This window comes from Homalodisca vitripennis, chromosome 6 (genome assembly GCF_021130785.1).
Source record: "Homalodisca vitripennis isolate AUS2020 chromosome 6, UT_GWSS_2.1, whole genome shotgun sequence".
Classification (NCBI taxonomy): Eukaryota; Metazoa; Arthropoda; class Insecta; order Hemiptera; family Cicadellidae; genus Homalodisca; species Homalodisca vitripennis.
The window spans coordinates 117,568,666-117,582,193 of record NC_060212.1 but is presented as its reverse complement, the minus strand read 5'-3'; the positions used below and the strand labels follow the sequence as shown (position 1 = coordinate 117,582,193).

At 32.3% G+C, this 13,528-nt stretch overlaps 1 protein-coding gene across 1 annotated transcript in view; it reads right to left on the bottom strand.

Annotated features, from left to right (window-relative positions):
• Positions 1 to 337: 337 nt before the first annotated feature.
• Positions 338 to 13,528, bottom strand: part of LOC124364796 (LIM domain-containing protein jub) — a 70,583-nt gene continuing 57,392 nt past the window's right edge. The window contains exons 8-9 of the mRNA XM_046820556.1: positions 11,615 to 11,731; positions 338 to 9,608 (exon numbers count right to left, since the gene is read on the bottom strand). Of these exons, the coding sequence (XP_046676512.1) occupies positions 9,576 to 9,608; positions 11,615 to 11,731 (150 nt within the window). The 3' untranslated portion in view covers positions 338 to 9,575. The remainder of the gene's footprint in view (positions 9,609 to 11,614; positions 11,732 to 13,528) is intronic.

Genomic DNA, 13,528 nt, shown 5'->3' with positions numbered 1-13,528 from the left:
TGCTTTGTAAAGAAATTAACTTTATTTATTTTCCATTGCACTTTAATAAACTAAAATTCTTATTTACATGACAAATATATTTATAAATGAAAAAATCCATTATTCTAAAAGATTGAATAAAATAATATTATTTTTCATTTACACTATAGTAAGTATAAACTTATCCAAAACAGATACAATACATGTAATAAGTGTAAAATAGCATTTGGAAGCGTAAAAACAAAGGTAACATTCAAAAACACAATGTTAGATAGCAGCTATACAGGGGACCTGCTACGTATGTGGATAGGACGGGACCTCTCAAGGGTCAAGGAAGCAAATAATTAATAAAACAAAATACAAATCACAATTTTATATTTTGATCAAATCTGGTACAGATTTTATACTTGCATAGTAAATAAAAATGCCATGAACTTAATTTATTACAGTTTTGATTTTACTATATTGACTGAAAAGCTTTAACTCACTTGTTCAAAGTTCTTACCAGAATCTAGCTTTTACAGGATTCAAGGAGCAAATACATTCTTATTTTGCAGAAGCGCTGATAAGTTGAAATAAATAATATATAGCTGATTTTATAAATAAACCGGTCCATAAGAATACTATTAATCAGAACACTAAAGTCTATTTCTACAATATAATTATGTATACTATACAATAGTTAACTGATCCTTATACAAAACACATTTCAGTAAATTTACATAAAGTAGTACTACATTACCATATATTATTCAAAATAACCTTGTTTCTTTCAGACCAATCTGTGACAGGATAACAGGTTTTCAAACATTTGCCATCCAATAGTTTCCATTGACCTTAATGTAAGGCCAAAGGGTGTCTCCCCCCCCCCACGACCATATTGCAATTCTGTCCCCCTTTGTTTCAGATGACATGCCGTGTTGTAACAGGAAATGTCCATATTGGTTTTTTCTCAGTCTTTCACCTTTCCCGGTGTGTGCGCATGTCGCGTACAGTAAAATGGTTCGTACTTCCTTTAATCAATCTTGACCCTCTGACATATGTTTAGGATTTTGTGACGTACAACCTATTCTGTTTTTAACTATGACTAGGACAAGTTCATCGCCACGTATTAATTATTTTAAAATTTTTCTGTATGCTCAACCTGTCTTTAGGGTCTTTTGACGCCTGAAGATGACAATAGATTCCAATCCTCAAAATGTAGTATTCTATTTTTTTAACATTAATGATGGCAAATTTCTGAAGACCTGCTATCCTTTCAAATAATCCATCGTCAATAATATTCTTTAAACAAAGTATATGATACTGATACACTGATAGTAGTAAACCTAGCGTTAAAGACCAGTTCACACTGCCAAACTTCTTAGCAACAGTCTACTAGCACCTTACAAGAGTCGTAGATTGATTTTTTCTTTACTGTTGGAACACTGGAGGGATTCAAAAAGGTCAAATTTATTTGAACATTCTCAAGTGAAACATAATTGTTGGAAAAAGCAGAAAAGTACAAGTATGTTCCAAGTGCAACTAATAAAAGAAGACATTTGATATTTACTGTATCCAAAAATAGAAACACAAGCAAACATTTCATGCATTGCTACCAACAAAAAGCTGTTAAAAACATGGTGATAGCGATTAAATTTGGTCTCAACCTAATAAATTATATCACTTGAAATTTTATTCATTGTCAAAAAAATCATTCAGTACATTACACTTTTAACCTCAAATATTCGTAAATCAGAATAATTTATTATGGCATATTTATTTTGAACTAAACCCTGCTCCACAGATTTGCATATATAAAAAACAAGTTAAATGGTTATCCAAGGTAAATTCATACCACTTAAAAATACATTTACTTTAAATTCAATGATTTAAGCTAATGAATTATTTTAACTGAATTTCTTTGAAAGACACACACTATTTAAAGCTATATTAAAGTTTATGAGACCCAACAATCATGTATACCTTAATCGAGAAATATTTGTTTCTACATGTAAAAAAATACACTGTGACAACCCAAATGTAATAACCCAGTTTCATTAAACGCAACTGAGATCTAACAACTTGAGAATTATGACCTACAAACAAAACTAACATGCTTAGAATATGTTACGCATTAGTATTAACACTGAACGTAAATAGTTCGGCAGATTCAGGATTCAATTTGATCAGGATTTGTTGTTTAGTTATCACTGTAACTTAACTATTAAGTTATGTAATCAGTAAGTACACAACTTCATGCAAACTTTAGAAATATGTTTTCAGTGCATAAAAAAAACGTCTATACAAAGTCATCCATACAAGCAACTGTATATTGAAAAAAATTAGTACACAATGATAATTACTTATTTAAATAATGTCTTTTGCAATTCGCTATCACAAGATAATATATTAATCTTAAAATTATAAAACCTCAGATTCATTTACAGCATATCACAAAGAAACGTACACAAGATCACACAAAAATTTCAGTTCCGATACAAATCAAGTATAAAAATACTAGCGACAGTCTAAAAGCTCCCAGAATAGCATTGCAAAGTCAAGCTTATGCTACATTATGTATATTCTTGCTACACAAGAACTGAACAATTCCTGAATTGAAACATCACTTGGTATAACAGTATTTTTTTTTTGTGAAACCCATTTTGCTTTACCGATTTGGAATAGCCAGAGAACAAGCAAATAGCTGCAGTATAATTTCAATTTCTGCTCGAGATTAAAGGAATCATTTAAAAGGAATAATCCAGTAATGTACTTATTTCGAAGAAGATAAAATGTCAATTCCATCAACTTACTAAATTGGTGAACATGTTAAAATAATTTGTGCGATTGTATTTGATGGGCAATAATTCACATAAAAAAGTTGTCTTATTAAATAATTCTGAATGATTTTTTAGAAGGGAATAATAAAAATCACGGTAAAATTGTGCATTGAACTGTCACAATATTAATTGTATCTATCTGCTCATACACAGGGCTTTAGGAAAAACAGATTTAATGCTCATGTGCACACAATTCATCAGATTTACTTTTGTTTCCACAATCATAAAGGGGGAAAAGAGCAGTATTTTAAACAGGCTTAAAAAAGAGGAGGTTGTACTATCCAACCTGTTTCCAAGTCTCTTTTTTATCTTTGTCCACCAAATTTTCCAAAACTATCAAACTGATTGTGACTAATTAAAAAAAAAGTCTTGCCACTTTAATCTTTAAAGAATTGGGTCAGTGTTTGGCCAGAAACTAGTTTTGGAAGTTGCACATAAAAAATCAATACGGAAAGCTAGTCAAAGTATATTGCAGAGATGCAGTTTTCTTAAAACTACAACTTTATCAACGATCTAGAAAACATCACTTTTTGGGTTTAACTTCGGGACGACATCCTTATTGGAGGTAAAGTGGAATCCATCTTAGAGTAATGGGGCAGAACAGTGATGATATTGAAATTTTTTCAAATAATCATATCCTACCTCAGAGGTGCTGATAGAAGGTTTCCAGTTTACAGATAGTGTTTGGTTTAGCAGTGCTTTGACACATGATATGAAGTAATGAGTAAATACTGCCATTTGTTAGTTTACTTCATTGGCAAGGCAGATTAAATTCATCAATCATACTTTTATAGAGTACAGCCTCTTATATACATACTATAATGATATATAGTACCTATTGGCTGAGCGTTAGCGAAGCCTATCACTCGTGGGTTGGAAAAATTTCATTTCTGTCTGTCTGTCCTACTATATCTCATAAAATGACCTAATACTTCACATTTTGAATGAAGCTTAATTTATATATTAGCAACACTGAGTTCGACGGTGATGCAAATCACTCCATGGAATTTGGCTGAGCATTATTGAATCTATCACTTAGTAGGCTGACAGTTTCTTTTTTGTCTCCCAAGGGAATGTAAAAATTTCTTTCCTGTATGATATCAGACTGGTAAACCGCAAAACATGTCTAAAATGAAATGAGCAATAAGATTTAAATTTTGCATGCAGCCTCAGAGAAGCCTTACACTTGAAACATGGTGTGGTGTTTCTACCTTGTCGGGTCATACGATTTTACTCAGTATTCAATCAATCGTATCGAGATATTCAACTATCGCATATGCTCTTGTTGTGATATAATGTACTACATCACGTGACTTTTCATTTTGTTGTTTATGAAATATTACACACTATATTTGGAATTAACGTAACAATGTTTATGCAACAGTTAGCTTTGGGGTTAATTTTCACCTCACGATCTTTACAATTTGACACTACTCTACCAAATTTGTTTTAAAGGTGAGGCCGATCCCCTTTTAAGCCTTATCCTGCCTGTCCTCATGGGGCACTGGCCTGTGCCAGGATCTTATCAAACAGAACAAGGGGGAGAGTTGATACAGTACAAGGTCGATGGTACTGATAAAAAGTGCAATGGTCACAGACAGGATTTGAACCTGCACTCTCTGTCACTCAGATCCAAAGTCTGATGTCTTAGACAGCTTGGCCATCGGAACTCCCAAATTATTGTGGCTTTGAAAAACTTTTGTTTCTCTGATTAAAGAAATGTTGTACTTTCTACTCCCTTGATTTCATTAGTAATATATTTACAGATTCTTTTAGTCAGTTTAATTCCATTTTTAAATTCGTATTATAACTGTGTAGAAGTAAACGTTGTTAATGCACTATGACAAAAATCAAGCACAAAGCATAACTCTATTATCGCAAGAAGCGTATTGTAAACGTACACAATACCTTGTGAATAGACAAAAGGACCGGTCAGTTGAAACGCTTTCTAAGTAAGTTATGCCAAGGTTATTCTGAGAATTTTTGACTGCTCTTGTAATTTGAGAATTACGGATATTGCTTTTTTATGTCCTTTACGTTTATGTGCACTTGCTCATTTATCACTGCTTATATTCCACGTCAATTAAACCAATTAGCAAATTAAACTAGCTAAAATAACATTAAAATCTATTTAAAATTTTACAAATATCTGTTTTTCAACTCGGATGGTATCCAATGACAATGATCTCTACGACGTATTGCTGAAGTTGACAATTCAACAGCATCTCCAGGAATTGTAAGCACACACTTCTATTCTAATTTGAGTTTATCTATTATGTAACATTTACATTGATCGATATTTACTATAAACAAATTGACAGGCGTATAGATCTCGTAAACAATGAGTAAGTTACTGACAAACTTCATACTTAATATTATTATTGGTGAGAGCTGGTATATTATAACACATTTCAACTAATGTAAGTTTAAAATGAGCTTCGAAACTAGCATAAATTCCATAATGTTAAGCTTTAATGTATCAACAGTTCATTTATATCATTAAACATATTTTTGATTTAATGATTTTGTTCAGAAATATCAAAGTAAGCTTCTTAGTAAATGTGTAGAAGTACTACATTTCAAGACGAATAAATACTACCACAATCAGATGTACATAGTTTTATGTATAAATTATATTAATTTTATGTTATAACATTAAACTACATTTATAAATATATAGTTAGGATTTGCACGGCAAAACAATAAATTCCATAAGAGATTTTAAATGTATAAAAATAGAAAAGGAATATTTAATAAAACTTATGTTAGATAATTTATAATTTAACAAATTATGAGAGGATTATATTGAGTAAATAGTAATCATTAATTAACCATGTTTGAGCTAAGTTATTAGAATTAATTTGAAAGCAAAAGATTACGATCAGTATGTATAATCAGCACATGGATTCATAATATAATTTATGGACATATATGTATGTAAAACATTCACTTTTATTTTAAGACACAGATACTCAACTGTTTTCTATATTTGTTATTCCTAAATAATAGAATAGATATATTAGAATATTATAATAGAACTAAATGTTATGATGGCTGGTAATAGGAAATTATGTAGTTCAAGTTACTATAGTAGTATTGACATAGTGATGTTTAGTAATAATTAGTAACGTTCATATAAAAATATATCTCTCATTAAATTTGTAATTTTTAATAATATTTCTTCATCTGAATAAACAGGACTAAATAAACAGTTTCACCATGAAATAAAAATTGTTAGCCTTGATGTGAACATTTATCTGTTTTAATTTTAATATGGAAAAGCTATATTATTAACATTTACATTTTGATTAAGAGTTCAAAACACTTTTTAAAAATAAATATTGAGTTTAGCTCCAGCCACCTTTCTGTAAGTGCAGCGTCCGGAATCTCAATAATTGTGCACCTGATGAGACAATGAGAACACCTCTTCACCTAGATTACACTGTACTTTATAGTCCAGGGTTCTCTGATATTGAAACGATACAGAGAGTTCGTTTTGAGCTTCTTCACCACAGACTGTTTTTGGATCTCTTCAGATGAACATGACTCCAAATTCCAGGAGTCAAGTCTGCGCTGTAACAGCGTCAGTTTTCAGATGCTACACTAAGAGGAAGGTGAATTAGAGCTAAACTCAATATTCACAGTGAATAAACCCTTCCTACCGTAACTACGGAATATATTTTTTTAATAAAAATTAAACTTAGATAGGATTTATTTTAAATTTGGCAACTAAATCTTAAATTTGTTGTTATATAATTTAGACAGCAAGAATTCTATTAGAACAAAACTCTGTTGATTTTCAATATTGTATACATTTAGATCAAATTCAAACGGCTAATTTTTGTTAAGTTATATTAGTATTTCTGTTGTACAAGGTATTTGTTTTCAATCCAAAATAATACACATATAAAACATTTTATTTGATTAAATATTTCATACAATAGGTGTGTTTAGGAGTAGATGCATACTCATAGCAATTAATATTTAAAATCATTAGTGTATATAATTTATATAAACCATCCAGTCAACACTGAAGTGGACCACCAGAACACTTTCTAATTTAATGGTTTAACTAGTTGTTGGCCTTTCTGTACTACATTCAATACATGAACCTGCCTGAGAACTTATGTGTTGTACTCATTGGGTTTTGTGTGAAAAAAATTTAAAGAAAACAAAACAATTTTCATATTTGTCTATGAAGGAATGCTAAGTGCTTGTAATTTTAAATGAGTTTTTTGTATTTCACGCACAATAAAATTTGTTACAGCCAAATACTGTGTTTAAACATCAAGACATTCACTTTACCTAGTGTTGTCTGTCCCTTTTACATATATGTCATACAAAAACTTCAGGAACAACACTTTTCGGTTATTTTAGGTTAGATGATGACAAAGGTTTAGGTTCTCAGTAAATCCATCTCTAGCCATTACAACTAATTAATTACTAAATCCTTTTTTAAGTAAGCAAATTGATAGTGAGTTCGAAACATAATTTGGCAGTTGGTCTTGATAATATTTAGCTTTAATTGTTGACGGCAAAATTTAATGAATTGATGCTAGAGTCCTGTTATCACTTATAGCATTGAAACATAGTGTTACTGATTTTTTGTTTTACTGAAGGATGGGAAATGTCCGAAAAAAAACCTGTTTCCTTCACAATCCTTCCATCGTCAAAAATAAACTTCAAACAAAGTATAGCATCACTAGATGCAGTACTATTATTGTCCCAACATGCGCAGACTTACATATCAATTCCAGATTGTGTCGATGTAAGTATTGAGCAATCGATGGTTGCAGTACAGTAATCAGCACCACCACAATCAAAGCAGCGAATCAAATTATCGATTAGAAATACCTAACCTACCAAAAATGAAAAATGTTTAACCATAACTATTTATAATTATTAATTGCTAGCTTTTTTAAATGTATTGAATAGCAATATTGTTCAAAATGAATTCGAACAAAGTAAAATTATTTGTATGATACTTGAGTAATAGCCACAAGTACAATGGCGATTAACATATGTTATTTGTGTCACGATCCGTCATATACGTTTATCCTTCAAAATAGTAACAAAATGGTACAATGCTTCGTTTGTTATATTAATTACATATAGCATAGATTATGATTTATTGGTCATAAAATTATTTCTTTTCTAATTATAAAAACAGCTGAAATGTGATCGACTCAATATTTTGGTCTCGGTAGTTTAGATATAATTATAAATATCTATGATTCGATTGTGATGGTGGCCACTTATTATACTGCAACCCAATGGATTACTAGGACATGTTTTCTAGATATTAACAATGTGCAATTTACGGAGAAGTACAATAATGCATTGAGAAGAATTAGAGACCGTACTTACTAGCAGTTCAAGATGGGGCCTTCCACAGGCCAAAGACGTAGCCAGTGAGGGGGTCTGGATCCCCCAAATTTTTTCAATGATTTTTTTAGTAAACGATTATTATTATGTAAATAAATGAGTACTACTGACATGTACTGCTGAAAGATCGTTCTCAACATAGAAACGGACCCATCAGTTGTCTGGACAACCCCCCCCCCACCAAATATTTCCTGGCCCTGTTCTTGTCGGAGGCAAAATGCTTTGTTATTTGCAGTAGCTGAGGTTCGGTGATCCACCTGGAGTATTGATATAACAGAATCAATAATAACAAACAGTAATCACTAATCAGTAAACTCTCATTCAAGACAAGTGTATAAAGAATTATTTAACAATGTTTAAAATTCTCATTATATATGTATTTAGGAACTTTTTATTATATATTTAAAACACCACGATAAGTGCCCGTATACTGGACACAACCAACAAAACAGTTACAAAACAGACATTCTTTCAAACAGGGTAATAATTTTGTTTTATATCAAGAATTTCCCACAAACCGTTCAAAATCTTTCATTGGTGAGAAACTACTAAACTTAATCGTGTATTAATAGTAGGCCATATGTGGAGAACAGATGTCTGTAGTGACAGTGTGGATGATTAGGTCTTGGGCTCTCTATTCCTAGGGCCAGTCAAGATATTTTTCCAGTTTCTTAAACAATAACTTCTTGTCTGGGGTACCAGAGATTTAATTCCTAACAAACTGGGATCGTTTTGAAATGTCTCCTTAACTAAAAGAAATCCTTCGAAAATACGTTGAAAGACAATTTTGTAAACGTAAGATGTTGAAACGTCAACAAATTTATGTTCCAAAATGTGTCATTTTTATAAATATGTCAATATTTGTTTTTAATTAAAAGTAAAAAAAACACTAAAAGCAAATTATAAAGCTGGATAACTGTAGATGTCCTAAACAATTCTGTAATCTGCACTGTGATTCGCTAATCAAAGATTGGTTGGCAACATTATTGAATCTTCCACTGGAGCTGCCCGCACTCGTTACTGAGCTGTCATGGGTCAGAGAATACTAGAGATCATTCATTATGTCTCACTTAGCTTTCAGTCACCGGTCTTTAGTATATGTGGCTCCGCACAGTCTACAACAAATGTGACAGATAACATTGCCTTGTGGACTATGGACTCTTAGTCCGAGCCAATATCTTCATTTGTTCAGAATATAAAACTTAACATTGTATTATCTAACAAAGTACAGCATGATAGGTTCGGTTCGCATTATAACAATTATTGTGCTTATTCTGCGTCAGTAAACATATGACTCAAGTAGTGTATCTCTGGTGGAAGACGAATCGTCTAGTATTGTCTCAGATATGAAGAGAGCAGTAAACTGGGGAATGAAGATCTTGTTCGCTATTAGTTCATGTACTGGTAGCTTGCTGAGACACTCTGAAACAGGATCACAGTTCCATTTTTTTTACTAAATATAAACTCTACGTAGTCAAAATTATTTTTACATGTTTGTTATAATAAATTAGTGCAGTCGCTATTATGAGGTTTTTACAGACAATATAAAAAAGCTCTAAACTGCATTGTGATACAGTCTTTAAAATATATAAATTAAAATTTCCTCTGGCTCTTATTTACCAACCATGAAAAAATGCTGAAACGAATAGGAATGTTTCTTTATTTATCCTGTAATTATTATTACATTAAATACTGCCCCTTTCACATTGTTATTTTGTTTCGTGTTTCATGTCCATCAAAATATGATACACAGAATAACACCTAGGTTTTATGCTTCACATAACGTAGAACATTATTCACAATAAAATTCTTAAAATATTTCAGCCTTACTGTAGACAAACATCTCCAATCAACAGATGTTAACCAAGACTGTTATACAGTTTAAATATTCAACAGAAATGTTACATGTACATCTATTGACTGTAGATGACTGAAATATTTCAGGATTTTAATTGTGTAAACAGTATTTCAATACAATTCGAACTGGAAAATGTAATGTTAATTATGACACCAGCTCCTTAACCTTAAGAACTAAGTAAGACACACAAATTTGTGTAACTTGTTATGCATTAAATTGAACTTAGAGATATAAACCAACTATAACACTTATTATTTTTTAAGTGTAATATGTACATTCTATTAAACATATTTGGAGGCTACACCACTAATATATAAGGTGGTATAAGAAAGTTCTCGGACTGTATTCACCATTTGTTTTGGATGCGACTGTACAAATCGGTGCATCAGTAGCCCCTGAGTTATCCTGAAAATTTGTTGGCAATACTTAGAATAGCTGCTGAGTAATTGTGTAAAGTTTCATTGTCGTGAGTGGTTAGGTTATGTCTACAAGTTGTGCTTTGTTGTTGTGTGTTATCATTACATAGCGAATTTTGTGATAGCTGATAAATTCAAGCAACGAGCTAGCATCAAGTATTGCTTTAAACTTATGAAATCATCAACGGAAACTTTTACAATGCTTCAAGAAACTTCTGATTAACATTCAGTGATCAGAACACAGGTTTTTGAGTGGTACGAACGTTTCAAGGCTGGCAGAACTTCAATTGAGGATGATTGTTATTCAGGGCGGCCTTCCACGAGTAAAATAGACGAAATTTTTGGAAAAATTCAGCACTTAATTCAAGAAGACCGTCAGGCAATAAATGACTTATGTAGTAGTGTCGGTATTAGCTATCGAAGCAGTCAAGACATTTAAACCGAAAATCTAGGCGTTCATCGAGTTGTTGCAAAATTTGTGCCTCTGCTTTTGACTGTCCATCAGAAACAGTGATGTGCTGATGTGTGCAGTGAACTCAAAAAGAAATATGAAAGTGAACCCACATTCATATCCAGGATCATAATAACTGGTGATGAAAGTTGGTTTTATGGTTATGATCCAGAAACAAAACAGCAGTCATTACTGTGAAAAAATTCACAATCACCAAGACTGTAAAAAGGCTGTAAAGGCTGTAAGTTATCAGCCATCACAAAAATAACTACGTGATGATAACACACAATAACAAAGCACACCTTGTAGATATAACCTAACCACTCACAACAATGAAACTCGGCACAATGACTCAGCGGCTATTGCAGCAGAGGCTGCTGGTGCGCCGGCATGTACAGTCGCGTCCCAAAAAGAAAGGTGAGTACAGTCCGAGAACTTACTGATACCACCTTGCATTAGATTGATTCACATAGGGCTGGATTAATATACTTTCTTTATAGTTGGGTTACACAACTAATAAAGAACATACAGTAATTAGTTGTTTCTAAGTATTGCCAACAAAACTGCTGGATTAGTTTAGTCGTTTGGCACTATCCACCACCAGATAAATGTATTTAAGAGGTGAACATGCAGTTTCATTGGAAACTATACATGTTGTTTCAATACACACATATTAACGTTCAGTAGAAGGTTTGACTCTTACCTGTAATGTCCTGGGATGGTGGTTGAGATGGGAGATGTGACAGGACCGACACATTAGGTGACCTTCCAGCGGGTAGCAGCGTTTGTCCGGCTCATCCGTCAGCTGCATGCCGCACTCCTAGCAGCAAAGACAACACATATAACTCACTGTAGCTACTTCACACTCCACATGTTAGAACAGTGGATTACGATACACAGCAAAACAGATAATCGCAGGTCTCCCAAGTGGGATGTTCTGCAGCTTCTCCAGTACAAGCCGTAGAACACGTGGGTATATGGAGAACATTGTGATGATAAAGGAGGGATCGATATAGAACAGCAGACTAACAATTGTTACCCGCATCATTGACATAGGGTTGTCAAATGATCTAGCCGTTAACAATGAATTCCACTGAAGCCTCTGTAATTCTTAATGTAACAATTACAGGTGGGTTGAATCAAACCGAAACCTCACTCGATTCTAGATACTGAAACAATATTTTCAGAGTATTTTATTACAAAACTGTTAACAAAATAAACAGAACTGCTTAAAATACCCTTGGAAAGTTAAGAATTCACAATATCACTGACCACTAGTAATATGACAAAGCTTAATCTCAAATCCACAGACAATGCAGAGTTTATTCGTGTACAACAGCTCATGGCAGTTTGGAAATTGTTGATCGCTAAAACGTATTATTGTTGTACTTTTTTGTAAAATAACCCCTAGATAGATAGACAAATTAACAAATCACCATAGTTTTATTAATAATATTTTTCTTATAGTTCGTATTGAAAATATTTATTTCTGTGCAACATCGTGAGGTTACAGTGTCTATTTGCAGACTACAACTGATTGGCAGTTAGTAAATTAGCGATTGCTAAAACAATTTTTAATTTTATTTTGTGTATAAAAAACATACATACATAACCAAATGAACAAACTAGAATAGTTTTGTAAATTAGCTTGCAGTTCCTTTCCTATGTGCATCTACGTTTGCTGCTCAGTGGTAAACAAACTAACGTTTACTAATTTTTAATTTATGTTTACCTCGTAATGTGTGTAGTTGTATTCTCCTGTATAAGAAAATACAAGTATTTTTATATCTTTAGAGTTTTTTATTGTGGGCAAGGGTGTTTGAAATATTTGTTTGGCCACTCGCACTGGCCAGATTTGCTTTAACAGTAAAAAAAACTAAACCGTTAAGCATATTATATTCTTATTTTAAAATAATATAGCATTCTGTATTGAATTCAAAATCGAGACCACAACTTTTTTAGTATCAGCCCATCCGTAGTGATAATTGTAGCTATCATAGAGTAATCCGGCCAGGTAGTAAAAATCTTAATGATGTAACATGACCCAAAGTCCTCAGCTTGGAATCTTAACCTTTCATACACGGTAAGTGGTAAATAGTGCGGATCGAAATTTTCCTGCAATGCTGCTCTAAGTACGATAATTCGCAGTATCTCGCAATGAAGCATTATATTCATTTTAGTTTCCCAAACTTCCAACAGAATACATGAAAGTGCTTGTTTTGTCTTCTGTTGTGATGTTGATAGATGTGTCGCATCAGAACAGTTGTCACCAGTCACATTAGTTTTCATTGGCTTTGACTGCCTGCATGTGCATTCAGCCTGACATCTTTATACTCGTAGCAGGTAAACTCGCTTGTGAAAGGCAACAGCTGAGCACTCACTTTTTGTTTTCTAACCTTTTTCTTCAACAACAGATGTGTTTTTATATATTATATGACCTATATATTTAAGAAAATAAACTTAGAAAAATAATTTTAGAAAAAACATAAAAATTAAGCATAACAATAGATTTTTTTCAATCAACTATTGAGCGTACTAAGGGTTGAGAATTTATATGTCATTTAATACAGTACTATAAACCATTTAAATCACTACACATTTACCAAGGGGTAGTGTT